Genomic DNA, 15,771 nt, shown 5'->3' with positions numbered 1-15,771 from the left:
TGTTCAGAGTAGTCAGGGCAGGCAGGAGCAATCTTTGTTTCCTCAAGATAAGAAAGTGAGAGAGCCAAAGTACAGGACTCATCCCCCTCCTGTGCTACTCTGTTAAGACACTGTATGTGGAGCAAAATAGTCTGTGAAAAGACTACCATGTATGTTGCTGGAAGCATTGTATGATGAAAAGTGATTTAGTGTGTTGGAAAGTTACTTGAATAAAACTGTATGATCAACTTCTGCTGGAGCAGTGTAATCTAACTGCATGTCTGATGACTGTGACGTCACATCCACTGCATAAGACTTTGTTTAATTGTCGCCCTGAGTAAAATCCCTTCAGGATTCCAAAGAACTCATGTTCCTTTGTACTAACTATATTGAGTGATGTGCATGCAACAGAAAGCATAACCTATTTTAGTTTTTTCATTATATTTCCCTATTCATACCCTTAATAGCACATTCCATCAGGTGGTGATGGAAAGAAGGTTAAGTTTTTCGGTCAGTCCATACATGGTGAGATGGACTTGGATGGAGATGGCCTAATAGATGTAACGATTGGAGGAGCTGGAGGTGCTACACTTTTTTGGTAAGTACGAATGGCTTTTTTTAACATGCACAGTCCAACTATACCCAGTAGTAAATTTATGAGCTCCACCGGGGACTACAACCAGAAGACAAAATGGAATAATGCCTAGGGGTCTTCACCACCCACGTTATAAAGCTTACTTCCACAAATGTGCTCTGTTTAACAGGTGATATCAATATTTATTAGCAAAGCCCAGAGCTTGAATTCTCTGCCTGCACTATAAGAAATGTAGTGGCCAGTCATGTTTATTGCCGTAGATGACATTATATTCAGTTTTCAGAATCTTTTGACAGTGCTTACAGGATCAGACATGACGAGGTCCAAGATGTCGGAAATTGTGATGTATAGACAGAAAGAGGAGCTGCTGCTGTAGCTGCCTTTTATGTACCTGTGTTGGGCCACAGAGGGTGTCAGATTGTTGGTCAGGATGGCGTAGGAAGGAGATTCTGCAGAGAAAGGCAGTGACCGGAGAAAGCTGTTCCTGTGCAGACGTTTGTGGCCTACAGCTGAATGGCTCAATCCAGTGCCTGTATAAGTGTAAGGGGAATTACCGGAGCTCCGAGACAAGCAGAGCATGGCCTCATGGGTTAGTTCAGAACATCAAGTAGAATTCACTGCAATCAGTAGAACTACACTCTGAAGACATGAGTATTGGGACACCTACAAATTGTACCTACAGGAGCTTTGATGATATCCATTCTAAAGTCATAGACTTTAATATGAAATGTGTCCATTAAAAACAATAACAGCTTCCACTCTTCTGCGAAGGCCTTTTACAAAATTTTAGAGGGTGTCTGTGGGAATTTTTGCCCAATTATTTAAAATAGTATTTCTAAGATTAGACGTTGTGTACTGGGAAAAGTCACGCTGGAATAGAAAATGGCCATCCCCGAAAGTGTTCTCACGTAGTTGGAAGCTACAATTGTCCAAAATGTCTTAAACGTTGAAGCATTTAGATTTACCTTCACTTGAACCAAGGGGACCATGCCGACCCCTGGAAAAAAAAAAGTAAGGCAACCACAAAGAATATATGCGCCCCCCCCCCCTTAGAGGAAGCATTTGCGAAACGGCGCTGTCGGGGTGAGAACACGCTGCTGTGGGACCTGCGTTTTCAGCAATTTATAGGTATTTTCTGCATATGATTTTTGGCATATATTCTTTGAAGTTGTCTTACTTTGTATCCTTAGCTTTTTGCACATTAGCGATTTGCACATATCTTCTCATGCTCCGTCGTGTTGCCTGATTCAGATATGAATATGAAATACTATTGCTACATTTATTTTGAAGCGGTATTTACCCTGTGATTTGTGAGCATATGTATATTGTAGGATATGTTGGTCATTGTATTAGGCTCCATTATTATTTTTTGTCTTTATTGGGCACTTGGCACTTAATTTATCACATTTTGTTTGTGAGCAATCTTTTTTAATACTTTTAGTGCATATATACATTTCTTTGGTACTTACCGAGAGTCCCTTTGGCTGTGTTCTTGGATTTGTGGTTCCAGTACACTTGATGATTTTTTTATCCATATTTTTTTATTAATATTAATAAAGATTCATTTTTTAATCGTATTCTTTTGCATCTCATCGTCCTTTTCTCCAGTTTGTGATTACTTTTCATTGATGGCATAGAAAGTCTACCATGCGAAAGACTCATTCTTACAGCATCAGCTGAGGACTGTGCAGAACTCTGACTCAAACTGACTGTCACTGTGCAGCGTAACATCATCCCACTGTGACGTGCCTTATACGGTGTCTCATAAAGTCTTCTGCTTTTCTCCACACTCACATGCTTGCCAATTGTGACCTCTGCTTAGTAATATTAATGCCTGGACAGCTGTTATCAGTGATAATTGTGCTACTTGCAGTTCCCACATTCTTACTGCCAGATGCTATGGTATGATTTTTTTTTTTCTTTCACATCATCTCATCTCTTGTAATTCCCTTTTTTCCTTTTACCATGCTTTCACTACACTGGAATTAACTCTGTTTTCCATCACAATTCCTATTTTTCTAAATAGGACTGAAAAAGAAATGATGGACACACGTCCAAAGAAAATAGCTGCGCAATATTGGCGGCTTGCATCTGCATGAAGAAGGGAAAAAAATGAATATTTAAAATTGCAGCAGCTGCTAACTGCATTACAACCGTTCTCAATCACTTCTGTCAGCTCTCTTACGCTCTTCTCCTTATCAATTAAATATTTGCATTATTTTATTTTTCTTCACAGGCTGTACATCTCTTCTTCACTGTTGTTCTACAATACACACTGCCTGTAAAATTTGCTTACTGGTTTTTATGGCTTTTTCTCCCTCTTTGGCTAAGTTGTGACCTATGACATCCTCTCATTATTCAGATTTACCTCAAAATGGCTGCTGCATTGCCTATTTCTGCTTTTATACAGGCTGCAATAGTCCCTTCTGATTGGCTATGTCATGCAATCTGATGTGATAGCTCTAAAGCCCCCGTCACACATAACGATGTCCCAGCGATCCCACCAACGATCCGACATGGATGGGATCACTGGAACATCATTAGGCTGATGGCTGGTGAGCTGTCACATAGACAGCCCCAACGATCAGGACCAGCGACGCTGGACGCTGGTTTCCAAGGTAAACATCGGGTATCTAGGAGCCGCGCGACTCCTGGATACCCAACGTTTACCTTGGAAACCAGCATGTACGCCAGTTTCCAAGGTAAACAGCGGGTATCCAGGAGCCGCGCGACTCCTGGATACCCAACGTTTACATTAGAAACCAGCGTCCAGCGTCGCTGATCGCTGGTCTCTCGCTGCCATACTCAGCAATGCGTGCTGGGCAGCGGGAGACCATCGATGGAAAAACGGCCCAGGCCGCTCGAGCACGATCAGTGATACCCGGCAGGGGGGCCGCTCTCTGATCCATGTCACACACAGCGATCTCGCTGGCGAGATCGCTGATGTGTCACAAAATCAGCGATCTCGCTAGCGAGATCGCTGTGTGTGACGGGACCTTAAGGCATTATGGGGAAGCCTGTCTGGCCATGCCTGTGGTCATGTGAGCCATCTCTGGCAGAAGCAATCTTCTGCATTGTGTTAAATAGCAGCAGCTACAGTGGCTTTCAGAAGTATTCACCCCCTTGGCTTTTTACCTATTTTGTTACATACAACTTGAATTTAAATATTTTTGTAATCAGATTTGTGTGTGATGCATGAGTACTAAATAGTCTAAATTGGTGGAGTGAAGTGAGAAAATATAGGCATAAATTAAATTTAAAGGATCAAATAAATAAAAACTGGCATGTGCATCTGTATTCACTCGTTTTGCTATGAAGCGCATAAAAATTTCTGGTGCAAGCAATCACCTTCATAAGTCACATGCTTAGTGAAAGGATGTCCACCTGTGTGCAATCTAAGTGTCACCTGGACTGTCGTTATATACACTTTGCCTTTTCTGAAAAGCCACAGACACTGTAACACCATTAAGCAAGATACACCGCTAACCAAACACCATGAAGACGAAGGAGATCTCAAAGCATGCCAGGGACAAAGTTGTTAAGAAATACAAGTCAGGGTTTGGTGATAAAAATCTCTGATGATCCCCAGAAGCACCATCAAATATATTTTCATAAAATTTAAAGAACATGGTAACAAATCTGCCAAGAGATGGCCACCCACCAAACCTCCCAGCAAGGCAAGGAGATCATTAATTAGAGAGGCAGCACAAAGACCGAAAGGTAATACTGAAGAAGCTGCAGAGTGGAAACTGAAGTATCTGTCCATACGACCACAATAAACCATGCACTCAATAGAGGTGGCCTTTATGGAAGAGTGGGCAGAAAAAAAGCCTCTACTTACACTCAAAAATTGTAAGGCTCATTTTTCGTTTGCCAAAAGACATACAAAAGACATGTATGGAGCAGATGAGACCAAAATTGAACTTTTTTACCACCAAGGTACACACTATCTTTGGCTCAAAACCAATACAGCTTATCACCCCAAGAACACCATCCCCACAGTGAAAGATGCTGGTAGCAGCATCATGCTGTGGGGATGCAGGGCCAAGAAAAATGTTCTAGTCAAGGAGGAGTAGTTGGATGGTGTGAAATACAGGGATATTATTGAGTAAAACCTGTTTCAGTCTGTCAGTGATTTGAGGCCGGGGGGAGGTTCATCTTCCAACAAGACAATGACTCAAAGCAACACTGGAGAAGTTTAAGGGGAGACATAGATGTTTTGGAGAGAATCTGTGGTTAGATTTGAAGGTTGCTATTTACCAGATGAAACCATACTTTGAAGGAGGTAGAGCAGTTTTTTCCCTTCCCCATGACAGCACCGCACATGAGAAATGGTATCCGCCCCCAGGAACAGGAAACCTGTAGCAGAGATAAAAGAAGGGGGCGGCACCTCTCTTCTCAGTTTGGTTTCCTGTTCCTGCAGGTGCCTGTGGCAGGTCTCATACCTCCAGGGGGATCCCCCTCTGATGAAGTCCTGTCTGGAGGCCGAGGTCCATATGGGGGGAAAGACAGCTGGGCGCGGTGGCGGGCACCTGTAATCCCAGCCAAGGGGGGACTGTCAGTGCCGCGCATTCCCCCCGCTGGATGCCCCGGTGGCTGCTCCTGTCTGGAGGCTGGGCTGGGAGGAGGCGTGCCCATCACGACGTTGGCGCAGACTGAATAGGGGACAGCTTCCGGTCGCACTGGAAGTGACATCACACGCCGGGGGCAGCTGGTGTACTGGACACTTCCGGGAGGGAGATGATCCAGGAGCGCGCACACAGCTCCCCCATTATAATGAAACAAGGCGCAGGCGGTGGCAGCAGCTGGTAAAGCATGGCGGACACCGTACCTGAAGTGCAAACAACAGAGGAAGACCTGGAGGCTACCGTAGTACCCAGGGGGTATGGGTGAGTGCCTTTGTAAGGCACAAATGTGTGAGTAGTGATGCCCTCTGTCATGTGTTCCCTAGCATGAATGCTCTCATCAGGTGTCAGCTGCTAAGCAGCTTAAAGCTGGGTGGCTGCTAAGCAGCTTAAGACTGGGCCCGGACCAGAATGGGAGACTAGCTGAAAATTGATAGGTCACGGGTCATGTTAAAAAAAAAAAAAAAAATCACCATCCCTACTGCAGAATATAAAAACTATTATCCGGGATGGGGAAAAAACAAAGCAGCACACTGCGCTCTGCTCTGCCAAACCTACCTCAACCCCACCCCCTACAGAGATTCAAATGGGAGGACTCGGAGGAACAGCTGGGAGAGTAGCCCTCTGATGACTCAGACCTGGACTCCTCAGACGAGGAAGAAGATCACCTTTATTTCTGTCCAAAGATATCGGCAAGCTGTCAGGTTTACCATGGGGATTGAAACACCTAGGGAGCCGCAGACAGTACATGATTTTATGTTTAATAATTTAGAAAGGAAGGAACGTAAGGTTCCCTTCCCACGGTCAGGATGGCCGAGCGTTCTAAGGCACTGCATTCAGGTCACAATCTCCCCACAAACACTTAAAAGTAAATACCCGTTTGATAAAGAAGTATGTGAAAATTTGAAAAAAAAAAGCTCCTACACTGGATGCTGTACCTCCAGAGGAATAGCTATGCCATTTGAAGAAGTGCACAGACTCCATCTCACCGCATGGAACTTGAGAGGGGACTCCTTTTAGCAAAGGGATCCTCAGGCCCTTGGTGACCACCCTGCTCGCTAGCAGGAAAAAAGTAACCTCAATCAAGTACCAAAAAATTTGGGAAAGGTTCCTGGAGTTCTCAGGCTGACAGTTATCCAAAACGAGCCAGGAAGTTTAAATAAGAGATACGGGAATTCCTCCAAAAAGGGCTAGAAAGAGGGTTGTCCACGAGCACCCTAAAAGTGCAAGTATCTGCCCTGGGTGCGTTGTTTGACCAAAAACTTGCCGATTACCCTTGGGTCTATAGGTTCATTTGAGCCTCCTTCACAACCAGACCCTCAAATTACTGACTAAGGTAGCTCCCTGGGATCTAAATTTAGTGTTAAATGCCCTAACATCTCCTCCTCCTTTTGAGCCTATTGCTTCCACTTCGGTAAAGGCATTAACATTGAAAACAGTACTCCTGGTGCCCTGTCTTCAGCTTGACGTGTCTGTGAGCTGCAAGCTATCTCTGTAAATCCCCCATATGCTATCTTTCTGGATGACAGAGTGATCATAACTGACCCAGCCTTTCTCCTGGAGGTCAATTCCAAAATTCACAGGGACCAGGAAATAATTTTGCCCTCGTTTTATGCCAACCCAAAATCCCAGGGAGAGCAAACCTTTCATTGCTTGGATGTCAGACGTTGCCTACTCCAATATATAGAGGTCGCAAAATTATGGCGATAGTCTTCGTGTCCTTCCAGGGGACAAACAGGGGAAAAAAGGCTTCAAAATCAACCATTGCACGATGGCTACGTATTGCTATTTCACTGTCTTACTCTTCCTCAGGTCAGACTCCCCCACAGGGTGTAACGGCTCACTCTACAAGGGCCATAGCCACATCCTGGGCCGAAAGGGCAAATGTATCTGTAGAACAGATTTGTAAAGCAGCAGTATGGTCTCCACCATCCACTTTCTTCCAACACTAAATGTTAGACCTAGGGCTCTCAAATCTTGCCTTTGGGGAGAAGTGTTATCTGCTGTTGTCCCACCCTAGGAGTCTCTGCTATCTTTCCTCTCATGTGCGGTGCTGTCATGGGGAAGGGAAAAAATGATAATTACTTACCGGTAATTTGATTTTCCAGAGCCATGACAGCACCGCATTGTTCCCGCCCTATCTTGGTGATGGTTGTGTGGTGCACAAATATATGTATATATGGGGAAAGATATATAGAAATATATAATAGATAATATATCAAAAGAAGGTGGTAAGAGTGACGTAAATAATACATGTCAACTAATAAGGCAGTTACCTTGCATACTCTGAAACAAACTGAGGAGAGAGGCGCCGCCCCCTTCTTTTATCTCTGCTACAGGTTTCCTGTTCATGGGGGCGGATACCATCTCTCATGTGCGGTGCTGTCATGGCTCTGAAAAATCAAATTACCGGTAAGTAATTATCATTTTTCCTTGAGTTATGGGCAAAAGTTCCAGTGGCAAGATGTGGAAAGCTCATAGAGACTTATCTAAAGCATCTCCCAGCTGTAGTTGCAGCAAAAGGAGGCCCTACAAAGTACTGACTTTAGGGGGGTGAATAGTTATGCACACTGAAGTTTTCAGTTATTTGGTCCTCTTTCTTGTTTGCTTCTCAATAAAAAGAAAACCAAATGTTCACAGTTGTAGGCATGTTCTTTCCATGAACTAATGCAAACCCTCAAAGAAACAGTCAAAATTTTTGGAAGTTTTTTTTATTAGATTATAGGTCTCACTTTATCTAAAGGTGCATAAGTAACCGGGGAAAAATTAGCACCAATGTTTTATCTTAATATATTCCATCGTAAATACATTGCATCCCTTCTTCAGGTCCCGGGATGTTGCAGAGGTGGAAGTGAATCCAGTATTTACCCCGAATGTCATCAATATGGAACATAAAAACTGCCATAGGAACAACAAGGAGACTGTCTGCATTTCTTCTAGATACTGCTTTAATATCGTAATTAAATCTGGGACAAGTAAACAGGAAAAAATCAGTGAGTCTGAGACAAGAGGAGCAAAAGCAAATTACCGTAGTAAATTTTGTAAGTGATGATGTTTTTACATGTTTCTAATTCTGTCTGCAGACCTGGAATACAAAATTACTCTGGATTCACATCGCTTTCTATCCCGGGGTCTTTTCACTGAATCAAATGGAAGGATGATACAAGGCTTTATCTTACGGAGTGGAAAATGTGTGAACCATGACTTCTATATGGTGGCAAGTAGTATGTGTAGCTTGGTATTAAAACCATGGCTCCGATTCATCAAATTCTGGCACAAATTGTTTGAAAAAGTCGCAATGGTTTTGCATTAGTTGTATAAGAATGTTGCCAATTTTGGATTTTTTTTATGACAGTTTCCACTTACTCCTTCAAAATGGGCAAGACTGGTGTGCGACTGGGGCATGACGCCATAAATATTCTAATTCATGAGGAGCTGTGGCATTTCTTACTCCAGAAATATTAGTGTTTGATTTCAACACGCCCCTTCTTCAAGACTGGCATGAAATTTGATGGTCTTTATGAATCTGGGCCTTATGTACTGCAAAATGGTTTATATATACAGGGTGAGCCATTTATATGGATATACCTAAATAACATAGGAACGGTTGGTGATATAAACTTCCTGTTTGTGGCACATTAGCATAATGGAGGGGGGAAACTTTTCAAGATGGGTGGTGACCATGGCGAAAACCAAGGTAGCAACAAGAATAATGATCCCTAAAACTTCACTTTTAATCAATATTTAAAATCTGGACAATCCCAGTTCATAGGGACGAGGGTAATATTAAAACAGACACCAGACAAAGAATAATAATAAATGCTCCGGGCCACTAAACTCGCCCTAAGGCCCTAGCAGTCCCTGCCTAACCGCGGAGGTTGGCACCCTAATTGTAGACGATAGTGGCGCCCCCGCTCAACGTTGGTGACCCTAATACACCCTAAGAGACCATAGTCCACGGCGAGAATACACAGAAAAACACAAACACACAATAAACACCCGAAAAAACCCCTGGTGGAGAGACTGTATAACGTCTCTAAGATATTTGACTTATCTCGTACTGGAATCATGGGCATATATACCCACCCTGAATAATATCTCGTAGTAAAAAAATACTGATATATAGCAGCTTTTGATGACTTATCTCGTAATAAAAAAGGCTTATGCTGCAAAAAAATGACAGACCAGATATAGCCCCCCCAAAAAAGGAAAAAACGTTTATACAGTAAACCATAAAAGTGCAGCCACAATAATGCACAATCCAAGCACTTCAGGTTAAATAACCACAGAAAATATCCACCAGGTGGAGATTAGTGGCATGAAAATAATGTACAAAACGCTTATTAAGTCATGAATAGTGGACATAATAGTCCTACATGTAAACAATGACGGCAATAAAAAGCATTCCCTGATTAACAGGTTGCCCTAATACAAAAACACTTTGCCATCCATCAAACAATAAGTCTGTCAGCGTTATGAAATTGTTAATACTTATCAGCCATCAGAAGATAGGAGGCCCAGCCCGACGCGTTTCCCCCTCCTAAATGCTGAGGGTTCATGAGGGGCAAAGAAGAAAAGGGGATTCCATCACCCCGGCCAAAAGATCAGTGCAATGTGCGGCGTCTTTTCCGTGTCTCTGAGGCTCATATTTACCGCGTTTTAGTTGTGACATCACTTCCGGTGACGCGCCGTGATCACGTGTGGTATAAGCGATAGTCTCATTGGAGGGGATTTAGAAGCATGAGACACCAGAAACGTCACTTCCGCAATGATCACACATAGTGGGGAAGAGTTTTGATGGACAACATCCTGTCTCCTATCCACCATACACCGGCGGCGTCACTTCCGGACTCATACCCCGGAACTTGCGCTTCCTATACAGCGCGTCTTACATCACCAGAATTGTATCAAAACATAAGGTGGAATAATGTAACAGTTCATAATTTAGATAATCGCTACAGAATATAATATTATAATCATATAACATTACGAGAAATATTAATAAAGCAATGACTCAATAAAGAAATTCCAAGACATCTCCAACAAATGTAATAATAAGGATATCAACTAGAAATATATAGATATCCCTTATGGGTAGAAAAACGGACTATAGCATTAGTCTTCATGACAGAGCCCTAAGGAGACACCTCTATGTATCCAGAAGAAAAAATAAAAAATAAAAAATAACAAAATAGCACAATAGGCACAAAAAATAGCATACTAGGTTTATCGAGTACCATCCTATAGGAAACTAGTAAAATTCAGCTGCTCATTTAAACGTTGTTTCCTTTTTTGGGGGGGGGCTATATCTGGTCTGTCATTTTTTTGCAGCATAAGCCTTTTTTATTACGAGATAAGTCATCAAAAGCTGCTATATATCAGTATGTATTTTTTTACTACGAGATATTATTCAGGGTGGGTATATATGCCCATGATTCCAGTACGAGATAAGTCAAATATCTTAGAGACGTTATACAGTCTCTCCACCAGGGGTTTTTTCGGGTGTTTATTGTGTGTTTGTGTTTTTCTGTGTATCCTCGCCGTGGACTAGGGTCTCTTAGGGTGTATTAGGGTCACCGACGTTGAGCGGGGGCGCCACTATCGCCTACAATTAGGGTGCCAACCTCCGCGGTTAGGCAGGGACTGCTAGGGCCTATTAGGGCGAGTTTAGTGGCCCGGAGCATTTGTTATTATTCTTTGTCTGGTGTCTGTTTTAATATTACCCTAGTCCCTATGAACTGGGATTGTCCAGATTTTAAATATTGATTAAAAGTGAAGTTTTAGGGATCATTATTCTTGTTGCTACCTTGGTTTTCTTTTTGTCTTTGATCCTAAAAATATTTTTTGGAGGTTTTTTGTGGTGACCATGGCAGCCATTTTGAAGTCGGCCATTTTGGATCCAATTTTATTTTTTTCAATGGAAAGAGGGTTATGTGACACATCAAACTTATTGAGAATTTCACAAGAAAAACAATGGTGTGCCGCTATGGTCACCACCCATCTTGAAAAGTTCTCCCCTTCCAATACTAATGTGCCACAAACAGGAAGTTGATATCAACAACCATTCCCATTTTATTTAGCTGTATCCATATAAATGGCCCATCCTGTAGAGTAACCTTCTTTTTCATTTTTATCCCATAAATCAATAGTACACGTGAAAACAAGCAACTTTGCAATTTATCTTATCAGAATAAGCTGCTTCTTTTTCCACCTTGATTGATCTTTCACTCTCAATTCAAGGGTTAAAAAAAATAAAAGGAGAACTTGCAGTAGAATATCTGTGTCTGCCTCTGGCTCCTCCCTCTTCATAGAATCTTAAGAACACCAACTGTCATCTCCTGTCTATTGTTGTTAATGTGAAAGTCGGTCTTCACTACATGCAGATGAACTGAGAGTGAAAGATTAGTCCAAGAGGAGAAAGAAACAAATTTCACATTATAAACTTGCTTAAAACAACAGTGACTCTTTAAGTATAGCAACCTGCTATGATCTCTGCTTGAACCTGGTAGCAAGTGTTCAATTTTACTCCAGCGCCCACAAGAGAAAAGAAGACTTACACAGTCCATTTTGAAACCAAAAGACACTCTTTGTATTTGATGTATTCTCTAGGTAATGTATGTGGGTGCTCAAGAGTAGAAGCTTATAGGGTATTTGAAAAGGGGGGTTCTGTATTTTGAGGCACAATAAATATTAACAATGAAAAATCAGCCAGGGAAAGCAACATTGTAAAACATGTCAGCAAAATAATCCCACTAATAATATTTTGCACTTTATTATAGGAGAAGCCAGATTTTTTAAACTCTATTAATGTGTCGGTTGAGTTCAATTTTAAGGATCCAGAAGTCGGTCCAGTTCTGAGCCAAGAACGCCCCAATATTGTAAATTTCTATGTAAGTGCTTGATAATTTTTAATTCAGATTTGTATGTGCTGATGTTGTAAAATTTGGAGCGGAATTTGTCATTTGACCCAATTGTCTACACCAAAAATGTTAAGTGCCGCTGTTCTATTGAATCCAGGGGCATTCACAGAAATCATGGGGCTCCCATAGCAGAAGTACTAATTTTCCTCCCTCCCTTAACCACCTACCACACATAAGAAGCAAAAATATTAGGCGGGGTCACATAAGAGCGTAATCCACAACTTTGCAGGCCTTACAGAGTAATTAGGCCCCTATTAAAGCCCCTTAGCATTCCCACACACTAAGATACTACTTTCATTGCCCCATAAAGTATGATGCCAACAAATGTGACCTCCAAACACAGAAAGATATCCTCACAGTGAATTCCTCACCAGAACCATCCAAGCGTACAGCATGATGACCCTACACAACCCCCGCAAAATATGATAACCCCACAATGACGACAACACAGTAGGATGGCCCCCATTGTCCCACACACAAAGTATTATTGGCCTGACACAGCCCTCTACACAATATGATGCCCCCCACATAGCCCTCCATACAGTATAGTGGCCGCCACACTATATAATGCAATGAACATGGAAGAGCGCAGCATGAGAAGCAGCAGGTGGTTTGTTGGGGATATTTCAATGGAAAGTGGGGGGATTAGCCTCACACCTGGAAGGGTTGTGCACCCCTCTACACAACCTCGGCTGCTGACGTCTCCGTATACTCCTGCTGTGTTGCTCCGGAACTGCTCCTGTGCTATGCTTCCTGGTCTGGTCACATGGACACAAGATGCAGTCACGTGATACCACTTCACAGGATGTGACGTCACTTCAGGTCCTACTCCTAGAGATACTCTATGTAGCCCGAAGCTGCTCCAGCCACAATTCCTTAAGGGGAATATCAACATTTTATGGAATAAATATATATGTTGTCAATTTAAGGAGCACTATGGCTATAGAGCACACTGCAATAGGATAGTGGTGAACAAACCTTTTATTAAATCACTATGCGCTTTGGTAGCAGACCGCTACCTTCCTCAGGTAGATTTACAGACAGTGGAGGAAGTGACATATTAAATAGGGTTACTAGTGACCAATAAGATGGAAGCATAAAATAATGTCAATTAACCCTTTGTATACCCGCGGTGAGCTATCAGAAATGCAACAATTAAAACAAAAAACTAAAATTAATACGTAAAACAGAAACAAAAAAAAATAGATATTTATGTATCAACAAATAATAAAAAAAATAAAAAATTATATAATTGCCTGCACACACTATAATAGTCCCCACTGGTATAATGACCCACTAGTCCTCCAAACAGTATGATAGCCCCCAAATAGTATGATGGCCCCACAAATGGCCCTCAAATTAGTAATTAGTACAATTGCGGTGAGCCATGGGTGAGGTGCCAGATGTTGCAGAGGGGCAGTGGCAGACACAATTGGACTGGTTCTGGCCAGAAGCACATAGGAAAACCAGTAGGCAGGAGAGCATTTTTTCAGTCTTATCTCTCCTGATTGTTAAAGACTTCACTCCTTTATGGAGGCGACTATGTGGAGGGTGATGTCCCCCTCAGCATGGACTGGAATAGATTCAGGAAACAGCCGAGATTCATTCCTCTGCCTTGACTAGACAGGACTACACTGGTTTGTACCAATTCACAGGATGTGTGTGTGCGCTGAGTTGGGATGCTCCTTCCAGACATTTCTTTTTAAATTTATTCACCTAACGTTCATATACATATATTGACCAAAACACAAAAAGAAAGCACAGAATGACAAACATGCAAAAATACACTGTAGTAAAAAATATAACAGTAGTCAGCTAGTGCTAGTAATAAGATGATAACAAATACAGGGTATTTAGTCGATACGTTTTTTGCAAAAAATGTATACCAAGCCACTCCACTTTGTCACGGTAACCCTTAACGGAGCAGTCCCTATCTAATGTATTTAAAACCTGAACATGTGAACAGTGCCTAAATGAGCAGGATTCAGACAGGCGCTTCCTGATGTGGGCACGTGGTGTAAGATGGCTTTTTATGTGCATGCCACACAAGAGAAGGGTGGGAATCTCCCAAACCATGCATAAGCAAGGAAATAATGGAATAAAAACACATGTGACATGCACAAATGTGAATAGGTCGGTCGGACAGTCAGGTCGGTCGGACAGTGTTCACACCACCCACTGACTGAAACACAAAAAGAAAGCACAGAATGATAAACGTGCAAAAATACTCTGTAGTAGAAAATATAACAGTAGCCAGCTAGTGCTAGCAATAAGATGATAACAAATACAGGGTATTTAGTCGATACATTTTTTGCAAAAAATGTATACCAAGCCACTCCACCTCGTCACGGTAACCCTTAACGGAGCAGTCCCTATCTAATGCATTTAAAACCTGAACATGTGAACAGTGCCTAAATGAGCAGGATTCAGACAGGTACTTCCTGATGTGGGCACGTGGTGTAAGATGGCTTTTTATGTGCATGCCACTGTCTGTAAATCCAACAGTAGATGGTAGCGAAGTACAAATTACATTGCACATTTATGAATCCTCAGTATACGCACATGCAATGTATTACATCTGCTAAGTGGAAAATGGCTTGCTTGGGAATGGGTTAAAGATGTTGTGCTATCAGTCTGATATTTGGTGTATTATATCTTATTCTGTCAATGACTAGAAGGATTCAGTCCTCCTGTTATTGGTGTGTTATAATCACCATATGAACAAATGAATGTCCTGATAATGAAACAATTTCTCATGTTCTACTCAGATAACGTGTTTAACGTCTGACTGACCGTGGTGCCATAGTTCTGCAGTATTATAGTATCTGCTACTGTAGAAGTGTCACAATCGCATGAAATAGTCTTTATTTAAATTCAAGTAACTGTGGACCAATGTCAGAACTAACGAAAATACCTTACATACGTGACATCAGTACAACGGATATAATATAATCCCCTAGGAACTTGATCCTTTGTTGCACAAGATTACCAGTGGATTACATTCAGAGGCGTAGCTAGGGTTTTGGTTCGGGCGGGGGCAAAACTTCTGAGTGGGCCCCCAACCAGTTAACCCTGATTATAACTGGGTGACGCACCCTAATAGTGGATGGAGAACCTCAGCAGATGACTGTGCTGTTGCTGAAAATAATCTCTATACCATGACCAACATTGATATTACCGCCACATGGTCAGTGGTAGATATCAATCCTGCAGAATATATACCGTATTTTTCGCTTTATAAGACGCTCAGGATTATAAGACGCACTACAAATTTTGAGGAGAAAAATAAGAAAAAAATATTTTTTAATAAAATTGTGGTGCCTCTTATAATGCTTGCATCTTATTGCTTACCGGGGTTGGTGGCTGCGGTGTAGCGGGGTCCCAGGCTCGCTGCTGGAGGAGGCAGGCGCTTCATGTGGCAGGCCGCATTCAGGGATGAGGGGGTGCTCCGATGTTTGCCGTTGCTGTGGGGGTCTTGTGCTGCTGCAGGGTCTTGTGCTGCTGCCGGGTTTCTCCGGGTGTCCGGCGTTTGCTGGCCGGTGCTGTGGGTGTCTCCGATGCCCAGCGGTGATGTGTGTGTGCCCGGTGCTGTCAGCACAGGCCAGCAACCACCGGACACCCGGACGCCCCCTGATCACGGCCTATGGTAAGG

General features: G+C 42.5%; 1 protein-coding gene across 1 annotated transcript in view; it reads left to right on the top strand.

Moving 5' to 3' along the window:
- ITGA1 (integrin subunit alpha 1) overlaps positions 1–15,771 on the top strand; it is a 249,680-nt gene that overhangs the window by 179,860 nt on the left and 54,049 nt on the right. Inside the window, exons 15-18 of the mRNA XM_073583398.1 lie at positions 447–577; positions 8,026–8,192; positions 8,283–8,416; positions 11,979–12,089. Coding sequence (XP_073439499.1) covers positions 447–577; positions 8,026–8,192; positions 8,283–8,416; positions 11,979–12,089 — 543 coding nt within the window. The remainder of the gene's footprint in view (positions 1–446; positions 578–8,025; positions 8,193–8,282; positions 8,417–11,978; positions 12,090–15,771) is intronic.

The sequence above is a fragment of the Dendrobates tinctorius genome, unplaced genomic scaffold (genome assembly GCF_039654945.1).
Source record: "Dendrobates tinctorius isolate UK_male_01 unplaced genomic scaffold, ASM3965494v1 ptg000078l, whole genome shotgun sequence".
NCBI classification, from domain to species: domain Eukaryota; kingdom Metazoa; phylum Chordata; class Amphibia; order Anura; family Dendrobatidae; genus Dendrobates; species Dendrobates tinctorius.
The sequence above is the reverse complement of the archived record's forward strand: the minus strand, read 5'-3'. Positions and strand labels throughout refer to the sequence as shown.